This window comes from Populus alba, chromosome 13 (assembly GCF_005239225.2).
Source record: "Populus alba chromosome 13, ASM523922v2, whole genome shotgun sequence".
NCBI classification, from domain to species: Eukaryota; Viridiplantae; Streptophyta; class Magnoliopsida; order Malpighiales; family Salicaceae; genus Populus; species Populus alba.
In genome coordinates, this window is record NC_133296.1 from 16,460,776 (window position 1) to 16,482,133 (window position 21,358).

Here is a 21,358-nt window from a genome sequence, read left to right on the forward strand (position 1 = left end):
TTATCATTAATAAAATACCACACTCTACCGTTAATTAATTAACGAAGCGAAATTGCAGGGTGTGGCAAGCTATCACATGCATTGAGAAATGTCGCAAGGATATTTATTTAGAACAAATTAAGAAATTCCCTCAAGAACATCTGGATGGATGATCCCTTTCTAGAAAAGGCAAGTGAAAAATGCACGCAAGAGGTTGATAACTTGATATAGATTTATGTTTCCGTGAAATGAACTCCTTCCTTTTGTCTTTATATTCAAGTAAAGATTCGAAAATGGGATCCTTCCAGCATCTATCCTGTTTCGTTCACACTACCAGAAGCCAAAAAAAAAAAAAAGATTCTACCCAGGGGGTAATATTTTTCACATAGAATTAGCTAGGCATGCCTCCCAGACATGTACACACACTATGCTAATACGCCTCGGACTAAATCTTTTTTGAACACAAAAACAATATTCAAGTTCCAGTGAAATTTTTTGATATTATCATTAAATCTGTATCAATAAATCACACTTGAAACCTCTGAAATCTGGTTCAATAAGTCACACTTGAAACTTCCAACTCAGTCTTTTGCGAATTCCCTGCTTTTTAATTAAATTATATAAAAATTATTTTTGTGATATAATTAACTTGATGAATTTTAAATTACAAAAAATAAAAAAAACAAAGACTAGACATACAAGTTTAAAAGCAACCTAGATGACATCAAAAATGAATTTGACTTTTTAAAAAAATTTGAAGCTCATATTATTTTTTTAACATTGATACGATGATATATTGTCCGGTTAATCTTTCTTAACTTGACAAATCAATGACTTGGGTTGTTAATTCTAATAGGTTCAAATATTTTTTATTTATTTTAATTGCATGATAAAAAATTAAAGATCAATTCAAAAAACCCAACGCTAAAGGTTTTCTATTTGAAAAAAAAAAGAAAAGAGTCAAATTAGGTGTGTATGTCTAAGTAACCCAACATATTAGGACTTTGAAAAAAGCCATCATTATAAAACTCTTCTCGTTGAACTTGTTAACACCAAGTTTGATAATTTTTTGTTCTTGGTACCTTGAGAATCAATTATTTTCTCTCTTTCTTAGTTTCTAAATAACTTTCTTTTTATCCTTTTAACCTAAGAACTGAAAAATAATCAAAATAAATTTTTAAAAAATTGTCGTTAATTTAAAATGAGCCATGTATATTATTCTTGTTTTCATTTAGAAGTTAATTTCATATAACATATAATGATGCAATTGATAAAAAAAGCTTGAATGTTTTTTTTTTTAAAAAAACTGACGGGTGATAAATTGTTCATGTGAATTGTGAACTCAATTCAGTGTTTTTTTTTTTTGTAATTATTCATGTACAAGCTAGGAAACTGATAATATATTTTGATTAAAAAAGAGGGGATAATATACATTAGTTAAATAAATAAAAAGAAAGACGAGGCTAATTAATATATACATTCCATGGACAATACCGCGTGTCTTACTAGTTGCATGTAATCTCGTTAAAGGAATAGGAATTAGGGTAAGAATGGATCTGTATTATTAATTTAGAAAAGGTGAATTACTATTATTGTTGCTGTTGTTGAGTTGGAAGGAAGGAAGGGGCAAAAGCATTGCTATTTTCTAGGAGTCCATTTTGTCTCCACTACACTTTCCCTCTCTACTGCACTTGTTGTAGTGCTCCTGCAGGTTTCATCAGTGCTACTCCAACATTCCATCGATCCCACAGGCTTGATGCATGGCTGGAAGTGCTAGCCTAGCTGATAATTAAGCATCAGCTTGAGCTGACCAGAATGAAAACCAAACAGGAGAGACCAACCATCAAGACGATCGAGCTGAGTGAAAAGAAATGAGCGAGAGAGAGAGAGAGAGAGAGAGAGAGAGAGAGAGAGAGAGAGAGAGCAAGCAACCTCTGGACCTGTTGGGATTCACCCAACATGCAGTCAACCTCTCTCTTAACCAGCACGCACCGGAGCCCCTACAAATATTGACCTCTCAATTGAAGAGCCAGATCAGGGTCAAGCTCCTGCCTATCCACCAAGGTTGATTGTTGAGTTTTCGAAAAGAACGGACCTCTGGACTCTTCTTGATGGGCAGCATACATTCCAGTAAGAGGGAAATAACCTGATGGTGTTTGTGAATTTCAATTTTGGAAAGCACTAATTTGCCTGAGAGTTGCGATAAGAAGATCCATATTGCCATTGGTGCCCCTCATTTTTGCTTCTGAAGAGCCACAAGCATCCACATTTTTGCTTTTGTTGACAGCTCTCTCTCCCATCAAAGCAAATTTATGCTTCCATCGTTGTTGGGGTGAGCTCTAACCCCTTGCAGAGAATTACGAGTAGGAACCATTCCTCCAGTATTACAACCATTCACACCTCCATTGGGACAGACCGTCTTTACTTTATAAGAAACAGGTGAGATAGAATTGAAACTGTTGTGAGGCATACAACCATCATTAACACTGGTCAGACGAGAGGACTGTCAAGTGCGGTTGATATAGGTTCTAAAGAATCTGTATTCTTGCTAAAAGAGGTTGGCATCCGGGACAGGAAATTTGGAGTTTCAATTGAAGCTGTTGATCCCAAATCTTTAACAAATTGCATTAGACTTTCGATGTATCGGAACCTGCAGTATCGAATCACACCAATCAGCCTAAGGAGGTTATGCAACGAAAATGATGGAATTTCAAAGATTATATATAATCAGCATTGGCTTGGGACACTCGAAATTAACTGGACTTGAAGAACTTCACATTTAAGTTTTAGAAGAAATGGATGAACTGAGGATTCTATTTCCCCAAGCCAAGATAATTGTTAATAAAATTAGGATTTTTGCTCTTATTTGTTAACAGCGACAAGGACGCATGGTTCTGAACCCACAAACAAACACTTGCATTTCATTTTTGTGATCTTTCAAACAATTTATGTTCCCTTTTTCTACATTTTCCTGCCTTATCCAGAAGAACTTCAAAAGGTCAGGAATGGAAGCAAATAATGTCTGCATTGTTTTACAGGTAGATCAGGTCAATTCTTGTGTGCGTGCTGTATCAAATCATGCTTGATAGCTGTGGTTTTAAATATTTTGCATGTCCTGTTCCTTCGTGCGCGCACATAATTGGGTGCATTTGTGTCGACATATGTACTGTGTTGCTTTCTCAACATTATACGATGAACTTACAGGGGTAAGTAGTTTTGGGGCATTATGGTCTGCATAAACTATCGACCCATTGCCATTGACAGAGGAAGTTCGTTCGAGGCATGTATGTCACAAGCCTAACAGTTTCAAAGGAGTCTAAATTTCTACCTTCTCTTTAGCCCGTTCAATGCAAGTAGAAGACATATAGTGTTAGCTTCCTTTCACTCTATATAAGCAGATGGGGTTAGAGATAAATGCATGTGTAGCAGTGCTAAAGAAAACAACGAGAAGGGTTTGCAAGTTTATTCAAATTTTCAAGGCAGAAATTCATGAAATTCTGGTCTCCACAGTAAGTTAATGAACATGAATTTATGGAATCATTTTCCAGTGCATGAATCCACATCCGACGATCCTTACCAGAATATGTATGTTACTTAAATTATCTTCAAAGGTGCTTTTGTAATATTGACAACATCCAAATGGTTGTTCAAGCACGTCAAGTCAATAAAGAAGGAGCAGTTGTAGATCATTTCATCTCTTACCAGAGGGTTCAGACGTTTTGAAGAAAGGTGTGTTTGGGTAGCTCTCTTTAGAAAGGGGTTGTTTAGTGAAGCACCACCTCCGGCCCCAACAAATTTAGCAAGCTTATTCAGTATACTTCCAGCTTCGCCCTAGCCTTTTTTAGCAGGACATCTTCTCATCTCGGAGTGTTCCCGCTCAAATTTCTCTGGTTCAGTTCTCAGAGAGTTTTGAAGACCTGCAGAGCCAGTTCACTTAGAGCACGAGCCCGGAAACCTCAATGTTGCATTAATTGAGATGCCTAATATCTTCTTTTACTATCATGCTACCATTTTGCAAAATAAAAACTTTCAACTCTACCTCTGTATAATACAAAGTTGTCGATGAATTAAATTTAATTGCCTTGCTGGATATGAGAAACACATCATGCTGCAGAATAATTCAAAGAAATCGAGATCTTCCTATGATATTGACTGAACAAATGCAGATAAGAATCTGTTTTTCACAAACTGACCTGCAGGCTTGTTTACTTTCAATAATTGGAAAACTACATATATAAAACAATGTTGGTGGGATTCTAGAGAGGCGAAAAAAGAAACAAAAACACATCTACACAATCTATGAGACAAGATAATATGAACCAAGAAAGACTGCATAACAAGAAAGATCAAAGCCAGGCCATAAAATCACATCTTCTAGTCATACCTTGTTTTGCAAAACCATCACCCATATGGTGAGCATTGCGCGGAACATGAGAGAAAGACACCGAGTCCAAATGTGAAGAAAATCTAGATACAATGATGAAAAGAGCGTGAAATCTCCATGGTCAATTAAGTGGCTTATTTATCCAGTTAACCACAACAGCAGAATCAGATTCAAAGATGAACTTTCCTCCAATAAAATCATCTCACGAAGAAGATAGTTCAAGAGCTTTAATATCATACCTAGCAACTCAGCTTCATTTGAATCTTTAATCCCAACAGGAGCAGAGAAAAAACCCAGAACCAAACCTTTATGATTGTGAAGAACCCCTCCAATACCAGCAAGTCTAGGTTTCCCAATAGAAGAACCATCAACATTCCATTTTAGCACATGAGATTTAGGGGGAAACCATGAAATGATAGCTAGATCTTGTTGTTTGACCATCGAACCAAACCATCAGTAGATAGGTAAAGTCAAGAGCACAAAAAGAAAAATCAGAGAATAAAGCAGTCAGGTTGAAAACTTGGATATTCCTTTAGTAGAGGATAAAAGCAGAAGCTGGGGAACCTGTACTACAACGTAATTACATTGCAGGGAAGCACCATGAAAGAAAAGAGGATGATGGCCTTTTTTTATTTTGGAGCATTACCTGAAATTGCTCCAGACTTGTATACATTCCTTACTGAAGTTCGGCCCTTGTGGTTCCAAAATCTTTGACTCTTCAATGATGTTGTAATAGCCAATAACCTCTAAAAGAAACAAACACTATTAACGTCATCGTGGATAGGAAGAGAGCGAGTTGTTTCAGGTCTACGTGCACGGTGAACAAGAACCAACTACCAACCTCATCAGGGTCAATTGGTTGTGCAAATATCTCTGATCTGTCTGGATCCCCCGTGTCAGAAGAAATGTTGAGATAACAAAAACCGGACCCTTTTCATATGATCATCTATGTGATTCAAGCAGTGGAGTCGGCTCTTTTCTTTGCTTAAAGCACACAAATGAATGCTATCAAGACAATCACCCTTTTAGGATGTCAAGGATAAATTCCAGTTTTGATCAAAGCATCATCATCATCATCATCATCTTTAGGGTTTTCATCTTCCCGCGAACAGATAAATGCAAGTGATGAATTCGTGGAAACTTTAGGATTGGATTGGACTGGACTTTCCTTAACTGTGTCTACCAGGCTTGATTGTTTTTGACAAGCTAGTCTCCTGTCAGAACAAGGCTCTTTAATGCTTAAATTTGTATATAATTTAAATAAAGAAAAATATGCAATTATAAAAATTGTTAGAAAGACAAGTAAGCGCAGTTTGGAATTGTCTATCAAAATAATTTTTTTTTATAATTTTTAAGAATTATTTTTAATATTTATATATTAAAATAATCTGAAAATATAAAAAATTATTTCAAAAACAAAATTTAAATTTTAAAAAAACACAATGCAAACCATATTTCAAATACTCAATCACCTTGCTTGGTTTTTATTTTTTAGTTTGGATTTAATAGCATGGATTAGCTTGGAATTGGCTCTTTTTTCTTATTATTTATATATCTTGCTCACCTTAAAGTGTAGAGGGGAGTTTCACCATTAGTGGAGGGGCTGACACTAGAAGTGATTGATCTGATATTGATGAAGAAGTATGGAACAACAAGAGAGAAAAGTGATGTTGCCCTACATAAAAAAATATGTGCGCGCGCATAAAGTGATATGTTGGACAACCTAATGTAAATATGTGAGGTTGTAGTGTCTAACCATGACTTTTTAGAAATATTTATAATGAATTATTGAAACGTGTATCCCTTTATTATTTTGTGTGTAATAGCTAACGTATAAGATTTGGTCTAAGATAGTTAGTTCAGACTATGATCAAATGCCCTCTTTTTTTTTTTTTTTTTTTTTTTTTTTTTTTTTTATGACTAGGGTGTTCGGGCCAGCTTGCGCGCACCACAACTAATCCCCGGGCCCACTGAACATCCTGCAAGCCCAGTGGACAAGTAAAACACCGCGGGGGTGACAGGGTACACAGAGAGAGTCGAACCCGGGACGTTCGCAAGAATTGAACTTGCAGTTGACCACAACAGCTAGGCCCTTAAGTGTATCAAATGCCCTTTTTGGTTTGGGCTGTGGGATGGAAATCAAACTGCCCAAACAATGGAGAGGGGAAGAATCTTTTAAGTGTTTAGGCCTAGCTTAAGTACTGGGGAGTTGATGTAGCTAGGCTAGTAGAAAGGAAAGGTTATTAGTAGTTAGGTGTTAAAATAACTTAACTAGATGGAGATCTATCATTAATAGATCATGCAGGTAGCCTAGCAGATATATTTATAGACCGATAGGACAAAACTAAACCTAATCTCAAAAAAAAACTCTATCGCAGTATACCAACAAAACAACATTAAAAAATCATAACTTTTGATTCGACTATTGAATCAAGCTCTAATATTTCTAAGAGATTTTCAAGGTCTAGTTCTATAAGAAATCTAATTGTTGTAACCAACCAAGCTGTGTAAGACTCTCAAATTAGGCACTGAAGACTATATTTAAGTCAATTGTTATTTTTCCTTGATATTTATAGATTTTGTGTTATTTCTGGATTTTTTGTTACTTTTCCTTTTTGTTTTTAGAGATTATGATTTTTCTTCCTTGTTAAGGTTAGTTTTAGACCTATTTAAAGACTAGTAAACTTCATATTAGGGGTGAGCAAAAAAACCGAATAACCGAGAAAACCGGAAAAACCGAAAAAAAAATAACCAAAAAAACCGAACCGAAAAAAAAAAAACAGAATTAACCGATTAGAAAACCACAAAAAAATTCTGGTTCGGTTCGGTTTCTAAAGTTTGAAACCGATTAAACCGAACCGAACCGAACTGGTTCAACCAAGCCAGCGCTTAAAAAAAAAAAACAAGTATAAATAGCTTCTAACCCTAAACCTAAACCTAAACACTTTCTCACCCCTCAGCCGCCGCCTCCTTTCTGTCTCTCATCTCTCAAATGACAAATCTTTCATGGTTTCAAATCTTCACTTCTTTCTGCCTGGCCATATTAAAATGAAAATCAAGGCCTTTCATGAAGGAAGTCAGCCACTCATCTCATGGATTGGCTTTCTAACCATCGGCCCCCACGATTTTGTCTTCTTCTCTTTTAATTTCCAAATCTTCCATCTTGCAGGTTCATTAAAGTTGGCTTCATTAGGACTACTGGATTTTGTCTTCTTCTCTTTTAATTTTCCAATCTTCCATCTTGCAGGTTCATTAAAGTTGGCTTCATTAGGACTGCTGGAGCGAAGTTTCTTTGGGTAGTTTGATTTGTTGGCTTCTTGAAACGTAAAAGGCCTTGAGTTGGAGAGTTTCGAGGATATGTTTAAGGGTTTCAAGATCTTTCGATGGGGATTCAATCCCTTGCGTTGTGTTTGTTTAGTTTCAATCGGTTTGAACCGGTTTGGAAGGGAGAAAAACCGAACCGAACCGAACCGAAATTAATCGGTTTGAACCGGTTTTCGGTTCGGTTCGGTTCAAAAACTAAAAAAAAAATAAAATCGGTTTGGTTGTTTATTTTGGTCCAAAACCGGACCGAACAGAAAATGCTCAGCCCTACTTCATATGGAGGTAGATATTATCAGACTTGTTTACATAAATAAAATTACTACTTAGAATTCTTGTTGTGATGATCCTATTTTGACCAAAAATTTTCTTATTTCGACACTGGTTTCTAAGAACATTGAAGTCTTTTCACATAGATCATTTTTCATTTTCAAATTGTCCAGGGAAAATAAATATTTTTCAATCTTTAATTGCACGGTGAAATATCCAGAATATTCTTGCAAGCAAAAGAAAATTATATTTAGCTTCAAGGGTATTTTTGTATTTTCACAATGATTTTTTTGTTATAAACCGAGAGGTAGTTTGATATTTGACCAAATATAAAAAATAATAAACAATTAAAACACACAATCAAAGAACAAAAAACCCTTAAAATAAAAAAAATTTAAGCTTGAGGTCAAGGGTTTTTGTTTTGTTTTGTTTTTCACAATGGTTTTTTTTTTTTTTTGTAATTAGAAAGTCAACTCAGGAGCACTTTGATATTTAACTAAATAAAAATAATATAAAAGAACGTGGGCCTGTGACACACCCGAGAGTACGTGCAGTGCCTCTAAACGTTAAAAAAAATACTCTTCTGCTATGTCATTGGAAGTAATGTCATGTTCTCTTCCTGTTGGTGCAGCGCATATCTCTAGTGGTTGTATAGTTTGTTGACAGTTAGTTATTTTTTCTCTCTCTTCTTTGTTCTCTCCGCTCTTAATATTATAGTTTGACTCTCTTGGTTGTTAGTATCTCAACTTTAGTCCTTATTCTTTTGAGTTCTTATATTTTATCTTAGTGTTTTTATAATAGTTTTATTTTTTCTTACTTTTATCATTTGATCTCAATTTACCAAATATTATATTCTCCAATTTGATCCTCATTCTTTGCATTTCTAAGGTTTTGCTTTAGTCTTTTTGTAAAAGTTATTAGTCTTTTCAATTTTATCTTAATCAAAACATTGTTTTTTTATGTTAATTTTGACCCTTATTTTTTTATTTTTTTATTTTTCTTTTCAATTTCACCTTCAATCAAATATAAAATTTATTTTGTATTTTAATTGTGATTCTCATCATTGTAGTTGTTATTTTTTGAATTCTCTTATACAATCCTATTAGCTAGCTTAATTCCTCATGTCAGTCATGGCATATATATCTTTCCTTAGTCTTCCTGATCAGCCGCTGACCGCCTCTCCTTTTCTTATTCTGAGAAGCATCAGCGGTGACTGGAAGTGGTTTAGGTAGCCTGGCATGCAGGACGAGGCTTTTGCCACTTTTCTATTTTCTTACAAGTCTCCTCTCGAAGACCTCTTAATTTTGAAGCCAAGAATCTACAAGCATGAGCTCACAGAGATGGTGGTGTGGCCTGAACTACATCCTTCGCTCAATATTACAACCCACACTACCTGTTAGACGCCAAGAATATATCCTGCACGTATCATTTTCTTGGAACCAAGAAGCTGAACATCACAGGAGGGAATGCTGGCTAATGCTGCGAGACTGCTAGCAGTGATCATGACCTTGGCAGCAACGTCCAGCAATCCCAACAAAAGCAGAAAAAATGGGTGCAGCAAATCCTAGCTATTTATGAACAAAGCAGACTTTGTTCATAACGTTGTTGTACGTATACGTGTTGGACAATCTGGATATGGTATCCAGGTCGACTACTTCATCTTCCTGATGATGATCAATAAGATGTTGCATGTCCCAATCATCTAATTCATCAGAATCTTCATGGACAGAATGATCAAGAAGCGTAACCATAGCCACGTGGGGAGGGTTGGATTGGACTCGACGGTTTTGGTTGATAAGAGCCTAGGCCGGCTACTCATTAAGGTGGTCTTATGAAATGGAATATCGAAGAAAAGAAAATTGTTGAAGAGAGAGAGGAGCAGACTCATGTCAAGGAAGGAAGGCCTTTACTGGCGTCGAGGAGGAGTTCATAAATCCGAATCTTTCAGGATACAGAACGACTCGGTTTGTCATATGCAGCAAAGAGCCCGTGGCCTCACCTGGCCTTTCATAATTTAATTAATTAACGGGCCTCATCCATTTGCCCAAACATCTATACCGGGCCTTACTATAAGATGAGCCCAGTCTGATAAAAAAAAATCTACCCGTTTTAATTTACCATTACACTTGATTTTTGCTTAATAACGAGGATCTCAAGCCCACATCCATCCTTCGTCAAGTATGGATTCCAACTGGATAACCAAAACCAGATTCAAGTCCAAAAAACAAAAAGAAAAAAGAAAAAAGAAACGAAAGAGAGACCACTAGTAGGATGGCTTCCAAAACTGGCTAAATGACATCTTCCTCTTGAGCAACCTTCTACCTAAAATGATCTCTCAAACATTACATAGACCACTACATCGACAGACTTTAACAATACCAGTCCTCTCCATACAAATCAAGATGTCGGGCAACTTGTCAGTCATATGGTTAGTGTAACGTGGATCAATCAATTTGACAACTGTACGGTGATTCCAGATGTTACAATTTTATGTATATGATTGAACGATTCATGCAGGTTTATGTGCGTCTCACCATATTTTCAATTGAAAATCCGTTGCTCAGTATTGCTTTCTTTCTTCTAAGATGTTACGGATATCACCCCCTTCTTCATTGTGATGGTGAAACCCAAACCATCAACCGGTACGACATCGTTACAATTTGTCGAGGGTGGGGGGGGAATTTATTGGCAGCCGAAACAACACTATGCTTTGTGTGTTCAAGGGAAGATTGCAACATCTATGGCTCCAATTCAATGGCTGAATCAAGGGCATCTACAGTACTGTTTTGCTGTGTCCAGAGCTGTGCGTATCTACCTGCCCTGGTCAGGAGAACTTCATGGGGTCCCTGTTCAACCACTTTACCATTCTCCAAAACTATTATCTGAAACCACATTTCAGAAGGATGGGAAACTATGTATAAATATATAGTGAGCTGGTAAGAGAATAATGACATTCACAAGAAGCATTAAACGCTTAAGAGAGTTCAACTAAGGTTAAATTGGATCAAAAGGCTAACATGAAGAAGCCCACAGTTTATAAGGCTGTTTCAAACTTCCTAACATCTTCTTTAGCATCTCACTTCACTAGCAGGCCAACATAGGGACTTCTTTCGCAATCAACAAATAGGTGTTGCATGGAGGTTTACATCAACAACAGCAATGCAAGTTAACACATGCTCCAATCCAAGATAAAACATTCAACGCAAAAGTTTAAGATAATATGAACTATAAGATCGTACAAAATTTCATACAAAACCAACAGAGAGCTTTTTTAACAATGCAAGTGCATTTCTGTGTCCCATGGATAAAAGGGAGTAGAAGGCATGCCTATTATTTTGCTAAAAGGAAAAAAAAAAAGATGTAACACCTGCTGATGAAAGTGAAAAGAACCTAATCTTATAAGTAAAGACAGGCAACAGTGGAAGCATGAAATCTAAGCGAGTAAGACAGCTGGCATACTCTAATCAAATTCTGTAAATACTCTGAATCAAGACCCTAAGAGTTTAGAACCCTAAAAGAATAATGAAACATGGTTTCCAAGAATGCTCACCTCATCACACTGCATAGCAGTTGTAAGCCTATGTGCAATGAAAACTGAAGTTCGATTGCTGGATAATGATTTCAATGCATTTAGAATCTCTGCTTCTGTGGTGCTGTCAAGCGCACTTGTAGCTTCATCACATAGCCTGAGGAAATCAAATGAGACAAAGTTCATTAGGCATATGTGACTAAGGGAAGAATAAGAACCCGATACATGATATGTGTTTTTCTGAAGTTTTGTTTCTGTTGATTTAGTTCAAGATAATGAATCATATGCAACCCTTGTCTTTGGGCCAGGCTCAAAATTGCCATAACTGCATCTAGATCAAATCAGCTTGGTGAGTTACAGCAGCAGTTAAACTAGAATTTAGAAACTGGACAATGGAACAGACAAAATTTATCATCATCACAATTATGCGTTGTTATGCTGACTGAGAAGAAGTTTACTACCCTAAACCTCAAAACAACTTAAAGCTCTACAGAAATATTTTCTTAATTTACAGAAGCAGTAGGCACTATCATGCAAAAACTCTATCTATCAGAACTATGGCTTACAGTGAAAATCATATGGTCACTCCATTTTGTTGGGCACTAAATGCAATTGTTAAATGCACAAGAATGCAAGACCAAGACAGAAAGGGTATGTATCTGGAATAGACAGAATATTTGTTCAACAGCACTCTTTAAGATTTTGAGAAAAGAAGTAACCGTCATGACCATCATGGAAGAATGCTTGCTGGTCAACAAGAAGAATGGAGTTCTTACAGAATAGGAGTCACTTTCAAAAATGCACGAGCCAATGCCACACGCTGCTTCTCACCACCGCTTAACTGGATGGAAAAAATTCCTCATTATTAAACATTCAAGATTCCACAGAAAAGAAAAGTACACAGATAGTAGTCTCATTTCATTTTGGAGCAATTTGGTCACAAAAGTTCTCTCTTTATGGAGCACTATGTCCAAGTAGATTCCCAAACTATCCACATTTGATAGAGTTAGTCTACCAGGAAATTTCATCATATTTGTTAAGACAGTACTAGAGGGCAATGGAGCCACACATGGTTTAAGACTGGCATAGATCAAAATCCAGACCATCTTAGCCTAACCCATGCAGTTTCAAGTCAAAATGAGGGGCCAAGAAGATACAGCTTGGATTGAAAGTGAAAAGATCATCTAGCAGTAACTCATTGTCTTTTATGTTTCTCAGTTTTCATTTGGAGGGAATGATAATATATGGATCCCAAAACAGTATTCCATCCAAGGTCTTGAAGTTAGGTCTCCTACAGCCATTCTGATAGAAAATTTCTTTAGTTGATAGGAATAGACCTCTCACCTTGAGCCCTCGTTCCCCTACTATAGTAGAATATTTCTCAGGGAAGTTCATGATAGTGTCATGAATTGCTGCTTGTCGGGCAGCATCATAGACCTGAGGATGAAGAAGTGTAAGCGATGCAGTAATAAGCATCAGAAGCAATGCACACTTTGGAGAGTGAAAAGCAAAAAAGACACACTTCCTCTTTTGTTGCTGAAAGACGACCATAATGGATGTTGTGAAATATTGTGTCATTGAAAAGTACCTGTACGTGAAGCAAAAGTAGCTCAGCTCATTAACATTACAACTCGCAAGATCTCACAAGGGAGATCTATTAAATTATATGCACAAAGTGAAACTACATGCATACTATGTCTTGAGGGACAACACCAATAGACCTCCGCAAACTATCCAGTGTTACATCCCTTATATCTTGACCATCAATTCTTATCTGCCAAAAAGCAAGTGTCAATTGTAAAACAAGAATAGGGAAGAGTTTTAATTGAAATTAACAGTATTGTTTTTGGATCAAAGAAAAATGTTCTGGACTGGGAGGAAGAAGTGAAACAATATATAGGATCTTCTTACAAGGAAAATATTATTTTTGGAAGTTAAGATCTGTTGGACCAAATGACAAATAACAATGGAGGAATTGGTTCTTACATTTCCAGAATTAGTGTTGAAAAATCTGTAGAGTAATCTAAGAATGGTTGACTTACCTGCAAGAAAATACATTTGAAATAAATTAGCAGCGTGGGTAATTAAGTGCAAAAGCATTTGCTAATGCAAATACAGGATTATCAATTTAATTCCAGCACCTGTAAATGAACTTGCTCTTGTTACAGATTACAAATTAATAACAATAATAGCTTAATATTACACAAATGGAGACATGTTTGTAAATTACTATGATATTTATCCCAGCCCTGGTTTCAACCTACAAAACATCACATCATGAGTAAATATCATCCAGCAACGAATACCAGAACTATGCATCAACTTTGGAAAGTTTAAGTATATGAAGAAAGCAAAAAATACATTTCACGTCACAGAACGATTCTAACAAAAATGGGTGCAAAAACAAGTAGCTGATGATAGTAGTGTCTAAAACAAATTAGATCCTTACCACTACCACTTGTTCCAACAATAGCCACACTTTTTCCTGCTGTTATAGAAAAAGCTACGCCATCAAGAATTTTTCTTTCTGCCAAGTAGCTGTCACAAGTTTAACAAGTACAGTGGACAGGCAATTAATAATCAACAAAATCATCAGATGTTCACAAATGAATAATAATAAAATATTGAATTCCAAATATAACCACAATCAAACAACAAACATATAATCTGAAAAGCTAATCTGCCGAACCAACTTTTCTTTTAACTGCATATGGATGCAAAACAACAATTAGCCTCCATGCATAAAGAGAGTTGAGGACAGGTAGGGGGGGCTGAATTAACTCCAAAACTTGTTCAAGGAAAGCAATGAATTGAAGTCCCTCAGGAGATCTTCAAGTCCTAAAGGTGATAAAGGATGACTGATACATAGGATAAGTGTGGTTATGTTTAAGGAACCAGGTTACGATTGGGATAAAAGAAAACAAATGAAAGTTGAGATTCTGAAACTTTTCAACTCTTTGAACATCGAAACAATGGTTTTCTCTTTTAATAGAAAAGGGGAAAAAATAGCTTCCTGTTTCCAAAATGTCATATTGTCAGAAGTATTTTTTATATCGAATTTGTTTTCCCTCTTTTTGTAGCTAGGACTAGCTTTTGAAGCAATTGTAATCTGATTTCTAGGCCATACCAAAAAAAAATCTGATCTATCATAAAAAGAGATTTTGTATAGAAATAAAAAATCAAAAAGTTTCCAGCCTTCACACCTAGACTTCCTTCAGGTCAGACTCAAGATTCCTTCTGCATTGCGTTGGTAAAAATTTCACCACATCATGGAGCTTAAAGCTGACAAGTCTAGAGCTTGGAGCACAACTTTTAGTTGTCTGACATTTAAGCTTGCATTGGAGTGAGAGTTCTCCAACATACACACACAGTTTACCACCATTAAAGTAAATTAATTCCATTTGCTTTCTAAATGAAAATCTGATCTTCAAGTTGGAAACAAGCAGTGAAAATCTACATGAGATTAGCAACCACTAAACTTGAATGATTTCAATTGCTGGGTTGCCACATAAAGCCAATTATCTACACGACCCAGGCAACAATTTCTTTTTTTTTATTTTGAAAAATGGTCATCCAGGTACAGGCAGAATAGCACCACAAATTACAAAAGCAATATAATGATCTCAATTAGAAACCAGGGAAAAAAACCCATAATAAAGTAAAATCAATACAATATCAGAACCCGCAGTAGCAGTAGTTTTGGATAGCAATGATTTCGGGAACAGACATGCCAAATGAAAAAAATTGACAGCTAATTCAAAATAATTGTGACCATGGAAGCAACAACTAAACTTAAGATATGGAATTCATACTAGCTGTCTGTCAAACAAATTTCAATAAAGAAGGAACCATCATCAAACCTGAAGTGTACATTGTCAAATTGAATGTCACCTCCCTTTAATATAAGAGGCTTTGCATCATCCTTATCTCTAATATCAGCTTTCTCCTGCAAAAAATCAATCGAACAAGGTACTTTATAAGCCAAGTCCACAAGAAAGCAGGTTTTTTTAAGAAAGAAAAGCTTCAATCATTTGGATCAACAATCAAATCACTGAACGATAGTTCTTTTTTTCTTGTTGTGCTTCCATGCTTTATGGGGGCACATTCAGAAACTATAAAGCTACTTTACAAACTTGAAAAAGAAAATGGAATTGTAAAGAGTGAAATAAAAAAAGCTAGATTGACTCTTGAGCTGCAAGAAAACTGCAGAGTTCCTTAAAAATATACCTCGAGTAATTGAAACAAGGACTTCATGTCAACAAGACTCTGTATGGTTTCACGGTAAACACTGCCAAGGAAATTAAGTGGAAGGGAGAGCTGGAAGAGAAGTCCATTTACCATTACCTGTGTTTTCACATGCATACATAATTTGTCTAACCATCAGTTAATCACACGAGATATAAAGCTTTATGATAGTTTCTTCTTTTATAAAGAAGCTTTACCAAATCACCAACTGTCATCTGGCCATTCATAATCCCATGTGAACATAAAACCATAGCTGTTGACAGAGCTGTGCTAAAAATCACATTTTGGCCAAAATTCAGAAAGGCAAGACTTCGTGATGTTTTCAAGGCGGTGTCTTCATATCCTGAAAGAGAGCATTGTTTTGAAATTGAGAGAGAGAGAGAAAAAAAGCAGATATGAGCACAGGAAGCGACTGTTTAAAAGGGCTGCTTAAGTTCAGCAAAGCAGTGCGGCATGACAGATAGAGTCAAGCACCTAGAGTACCATATCCATGAATTCTAGATGAGATTGTGCCAACACTCACTAGTTTGGCTTGTCAGCCAAGATAATCAGAAAAAAAGAATACATAAAAGCAAGAAGCAGAAACAAGGAAAAGACAAGTGCTTGTTGCAGGATGCCTTTACAGACATTAATGATAATGGAATTTTTAGAGTTCAAGTTGAAGTGTAATCAATACACAAATCTAAAATTACTCAGAGAACACACACACACACATATAAATGAATATATAGAAGAATAGGAACTTTCTAAACAAAGAAGAGGATAAGTTAAGAATAATAACATGGGATGATGCAATTAACTGGAATGCCAGAAAAACCATTGTAGTTTTTGGAAACTCTAACGTAGTCTCGAGCTAAGTCAAGGTTCAACTATTCACCACATGACTGTTGCAGGGTTTCTATTGTAAGTTCAAAGCCACAATTTCAAGCAAGCATTAAAGAGTGTAATATAAAGCCACTTTCTAGACTCAATTAACAGCTTAAGCTTTTTGGATGAGTGGTTTTTTTATATGATATCATAACCTTTTTGACCAAGTGCTTAGGAGTTCAAATCAATGTTAATCAACATCTCATTCTAGGAATGCCACATCATGACTACCACTTTTAAGTTTTTATGGTCATCAATGTGTTAATTTATTCCAAGCAGTGGCTGGTTTGTTTCAGATTTAACATCAAAGAAGTAGATAACAACTATAATGTTCCAACCACTCACTCTTTAAGAACTCATCATATCTGTCAGCTTCATAAGCTTCGTTGTTGAAATATTTGACCGTCTGGCAGAAACAGGGGGGAAAAGAGAAAAACAAGATAAGTGGAAACCATAACAATGGGAAAAAGAGAGAGGTTATAGCACAGTAAAATGAGGCATCAAATAAGAGTTAGACAGAAAATCCTTCATAAAATGATGCACCACTGTCGAACAGTACATAAGCAGGGAAAAAACCCAAAAAAGACGCATCATAATCTCACCTCATAATTGATAAGGGAATCAATTGCCTTTGTACTAGCATCATTATCAGCTTTATTCATGGCCTTCCTGAACTTGGTCCTCCACTGCATATGACAAAGAAAAATTGATGAAAATGTGATCAACAAAAACATTGGAAATTTAAGAAAATGGGGAGGGGGAGCAGCTCATAGAACTAAAACATGCGATCACATTGTGTAAAGTGAAAATGATCAAGGATAGCACCAAAGCTCATCCTCAAAATCCATGCAAAAAGATGATTGTGGGAAAAACTAGTGCACTATCAATTTCAGAGCCAATGTGCACAATGGTAGTAAGGAAATGGAAGAAGATATAGTACCTGTGTCACAGACAACGTGAAAGTAACGTATGCAGCCACTGAGAGTGAAGTGATCCATGCAAAAGGGGCGCCAAATTTGTATGCCAGTATACCTGCAACCATAGAGATCTGGAAGGATGGATGAAAAATTCTGTCAAAAAATGTTCGGAAATAAGGAAGCAATTGTACAGGTGGATGTTTTAGCTGGTTATAAACAAGGAGTTGAAGTGTTTCATTATGGAAAGATATCAAGAATTCACATAGGAGATCAGTGTGCAGCTTACCAGGGATACCAACATGTTTGACTAAATCCAAAATATAAAAAAAGTCAAGTTGCTCAAAAGAAGAAAAAAATCTGTAGCAGAATATTCATACCTCTAAAATAGTCGGTACAACGTTGAACACCATAGATGAGAGGATGAAGTTTATTGCACGGCTACCACGATCAATTGTTCTACTTAATCCACCAGTTTCTCGACTGGAAAGACAGAGATGAAGTGAGATGCGTAACAGAAAGTGGTGGATGACTTATTGAATGTAGCCTATATATGATAGAAAGAAAGGGCTTTCTATGCTATAATGAAGCATGAATACCTAAGATGATAGCGGAGGTCAAGCTCATGCAAATGTGAAAAGACCTGAACTTTGATTTAAGAAAAACAAGCAGATTACAATATTAAATCATAAGAAGGAAAACGAACACATTCACAAATGAAACTCATAAATAGGAAGAAGCATTGACTAACCTTCCTAGAAACAGATCGGATTGTTCTCAGAGCTACTTTAGAAAACACAGCAGTCCTCAATTCTGGGAAAAAAAGGGTAAACGTGAGAAGAGACTATAGAAGACACAAACTTTAGTATTTATTATCAGTAAGTAATAGTGTATAGTGGTAGTGATTTACCATTGAAAGCAGAGGATCCGGTGCGGGCAATGCCATAACCAATGAGAACAGAAGCAGGGGTAGCAAAGAGAGCAAGGAGAGTGGAATTGGCAGTGGTGAAGGAAGCAAGAGCAGCAGCATTGCCAGTGGCAGTAGTCAACCAATCAACAGCGAGCTTAAAAAGAAAAGGGACTTGAACGTTCAAAACCTTAGCACCCACAAGGAATCCAAGGGCGAGAACAACCCTCAAGCGGAATTCGGGGTTATCTTCCATCCACAAGTAACTAGCAAGAGTGCGTAGGATTTTCGTGTCAGCAACTTGTTGGTCTGATTTATTAGTAGCAGTAGTAGCTGATGAAGAAGGAGGAGCTTTATTTGCAACACCATCTTTATCCGTTGGAGCTGACATTGTTGAGAATAAGGCATGGCCATTCAGCACAGAGTTCTGTTATTGTAACAAAATAAAGAGTATTTCTTTCAGTTTCAGTAATTAAAAGGTGAATTATGAATATAAAATATCGAAAATTGAGAATGAGATAAAGGACAAACCGGTGGCCGGAAAGGAGGAGTAGAGGAGGAGGAAGCAGGATTGGATAGGAAAGCATTGAGATTGAGATAGCGACGATGATTCCATGATGGAATGGTGAATGATCTCTTGCTGCTGGAGGGGGAATTGGCGAAAATAGCAGTGCCGCTGCTCTGTCCAGGAAAGCATCCTGGCCTATTATTATGATTAGGAGTATGAATGGAATGGGAATGGTTGAAGAAGCATAAAAAAAAGAGAGGGCTATTCTTGATGTTGTGATCGCCAAGGAGGAGGTTGTTATGAGCCCTAAAGCACTTCTTAGATGCCGCCGCCGCCGCCACTGCCGCCGCCAACATAATCGCTCGTCTTCCACCACGACTAAATATTAGAAAACAAAATTAAACTACTAAAATAGAATAATAAATAATACTATAAGACTAAGAAGACATAGTGTTGCATTCACTCCACTCCCGAGAAGAAAAACAAAACAGTCTCAAATTACTCCAAAACAAAAGGAAGTCTCTGTTTGCTTCAGTCTGTTCTTTGCTCAAAATTCTATTTCCTTTTTTTTTTTTGGTGGGGTTCAAAGTCCAGGAAAATACAGCAACGTGAAGGTCGTTTATTATTTTTTTTATTCAACGCGCGACGTGAAAGTGCTGTTACAACATGCTTTTTTAATTTTTTTAAATTTTAAAAAGATTAAAAATACTCATCTAATATTTTTTTAAAAAAAAAAACTTATAAGAAATAATATGGAAATAAGGAAAAAAAATTATTTAAATTTTATTACTTTCAATCCAGATATATAAATTCAATTCATTTATAAGTTAAATTAAAATAAAACACTTACAAATAAGTTGTTCATTAAGGCCCCGTTTGTTTGCTGGAAAGTAGTTTTTTTTTTTTAAAATGAATTCCGGGAAAAGTAAATTTTAGGAAAATATTTTCTGATATTTGATAGTGTAATGAAAAATGAGCTGAAAAACACTTTCCAGTGTTCGATTATGCTATGAAAAATGAATTGAAAAATAATTTATTAATGAATTATTTTCTTTTTCAAATTTATCTAATATATGAAAAATATTAAATATAAATATTTAATCACTTACAATAAAAGAATAAAATCTAAAAAGTGTAATGACAAATTTTTTTTATTATATCCTATATTCATATATAGCTTATTTTATAAATATAACTATATATGTCATATAATATTATAGAGTAACCTTGTGAAATTTTTCATAAATAAACCTATTAATATTATTTTTTTCAATTTAAAATATTTTTTTTTTCATATGAAGAAAACCAAATTAGTTTATGGTATTAAGTAAGAGTTAGATATTTGAGTTTTTTTGGTATGAAGATTTTTTTAAAAGATAAATAAAAACAAAAATATTTTGATGGGTTGTTTGGATAAAGATTTTTTTTTTTTACGGGTATCGGCAATTATCCCTTTAATATCCCCTTAATATATATCAAATAAGCATTTAGAAATAAATATAAATATCTTACATAAAACATAATCATGCATAAATATTAAGTTTTGATGTAATACTCATGCATATTAGTTTAAATTCACAAACATAAACATACTAGATCAAATTAAACAAGTAAACATACTTGTCAAAAAAACAAATATAAACTTTCTTATTATAGTGAAATCATCTAGCAATCAAGCTTGTAGCAATGTTGGTTCATAAAATTATGAACCCAAATTTTCCTTAAATTAACATTTTTTGCCAAAAATACTTTTGCCAACATTTCATTTTGGACCAAGTGATCAAAAACATTGCCAAAAGCGATCTCCTCAAAGCCTTCAACTTTCATCACTTCTGTATATAGCTCATTAACATCAAGTTGATTTTTGCTTAGGCTTTGAATTGCAAACGCTACATCTCCAATCTTTTTAGACAACTTTTCAACACTATTATCTTCATACATTCGATATCTCTTCTTATGTTACCTCTTTTGGGTATTATAGGAAGATGTTTCTTTATCTTTTGAAGTTTCTTCATATTCTCCTTCATTTTCAATTGAAATAGATTGCACTTTAATGTTCTCTTCCAGGTTGATATCAACATATGATTTGACATAATTTTCGATTGCCATATCTTTTCCAACAACAATTGTCATTGCTTCATACATATCAAGTTTTTTGTTGAGATACTTGTTATGATTCGGATGTGCCTGTTCATAAAAATTAGAATATACAATTTTCAGTTCCTTGTATAAAGTTTTGGAAACAAAAGTAAATGTAAAAATTACACAGAATACACTATTTATCATACCTTTACTTCTTCATCATATACATCTTTCGAAACCGTAATCATTTTTAAACAATCATCCCAACCAAAACCACTTTTATTTTTAAGTTGGGTTATTATTCCCCATTATTTTTTCACAGTTTTGAGATGATTGTCCATATGCTTCAGCT

The 21,358-nt window shown here is 35.3% G+C and overlaps 1 protein-coding gene and 1 long non-coding RNA gene across 8 annotated transcripts; both read right to left on the bottom strand.

Annotated features, from left to right (window-relative positions):
* Positions 1 to 1,369: 1,369 nt before the first annotated feature.
* On the bottom strand, positions 1,370 to 5,606 carry LOC118054052 (uncharacterized). Of its 5 annotated transcripts, none has more exons than XR_012167629.1 (5): positions 5,205 to 5,606; positions 4,364 to 5,109; positions 3,682 to 3,896; positions 1,912 to 2,629; positions 1,370 to 1,785 (listed from the first exon to the last, which is right to left on the bottom strand). It is a non-coding gene; the product is annotated as an uncharacterized lncRNA (long non-coding RNA). The 5 variants fall into 5 exon arrangements; XR_012167631.1 differs by having other exon boundaries at positions 4,364 to 4,788; positions 5,010 to 5,605; XR_012167628.1 differs by having other exon boundaries at positions 4,364 to 4,476; positions 4,603 to 5,603.
* Positions 5,607 to 10,262: 4,656 nt separating this feature from the next.
* On the bottom strand, positions 10,263 to 19,517 carry LOC118054053 (ABC transporter B family member 25, mitochondrial). Of its 3 annotated transcripts, none has more exons than XM_073404090.1 (19): positions 18,962 to 19,517; positions 18,420 to 18,845; positions 18,261 to 18,322; positions 18,109 to 18,152; positions 17,890 to 17,992; positions 17,536 to 17,643; positions 17,198 to 17,281; positions 16,941 to 17,001; positions 15,926 to 16,071; positions 15,711 to 15,827; positions 15,344 to 15,429; positions 13,933 to 14,021; positions 13,470 to 13,525; positions 13,177 to 13,257; positions 13,006 to 13,071; positions 12,828 to 12,920; positions 12,260 to 12,324; positions 11,505 to 11,640; positions 10,263 to 10,836 (listed from the first exon to the last, which is right to left on the bottom strand). In XM_073404090.1, exons 1-19 carry the CDS (start codon positions 19,278 to 19,280, stop codon positions 10,693 to 10,695), a joined length of 2,286 nt encoding a protein of 761 aa, XP_073260191.1. In that variant the 5' UTR covers positions 19,281 to 19,517; the 3' UTR covers positions 10,263 to 10,692. The 3 variants fall into 3 exon arrangements, with proteins under 3 accessions (XP_073260191.1, XP_034921385.1, XP_034921387.1); XM_035065494.2 differs by having other exon boundaries at positions 18,420 to 18,843; positions 18,948 to 19,517; XM_035065496.2 differs by having other exon boundaries at positions 18,420 to 18,723; positions 18,905 to 19,147.
* Between the last annotated feature and the right edge of the window lie 1,841 nt (positions 19,518 to 21,358).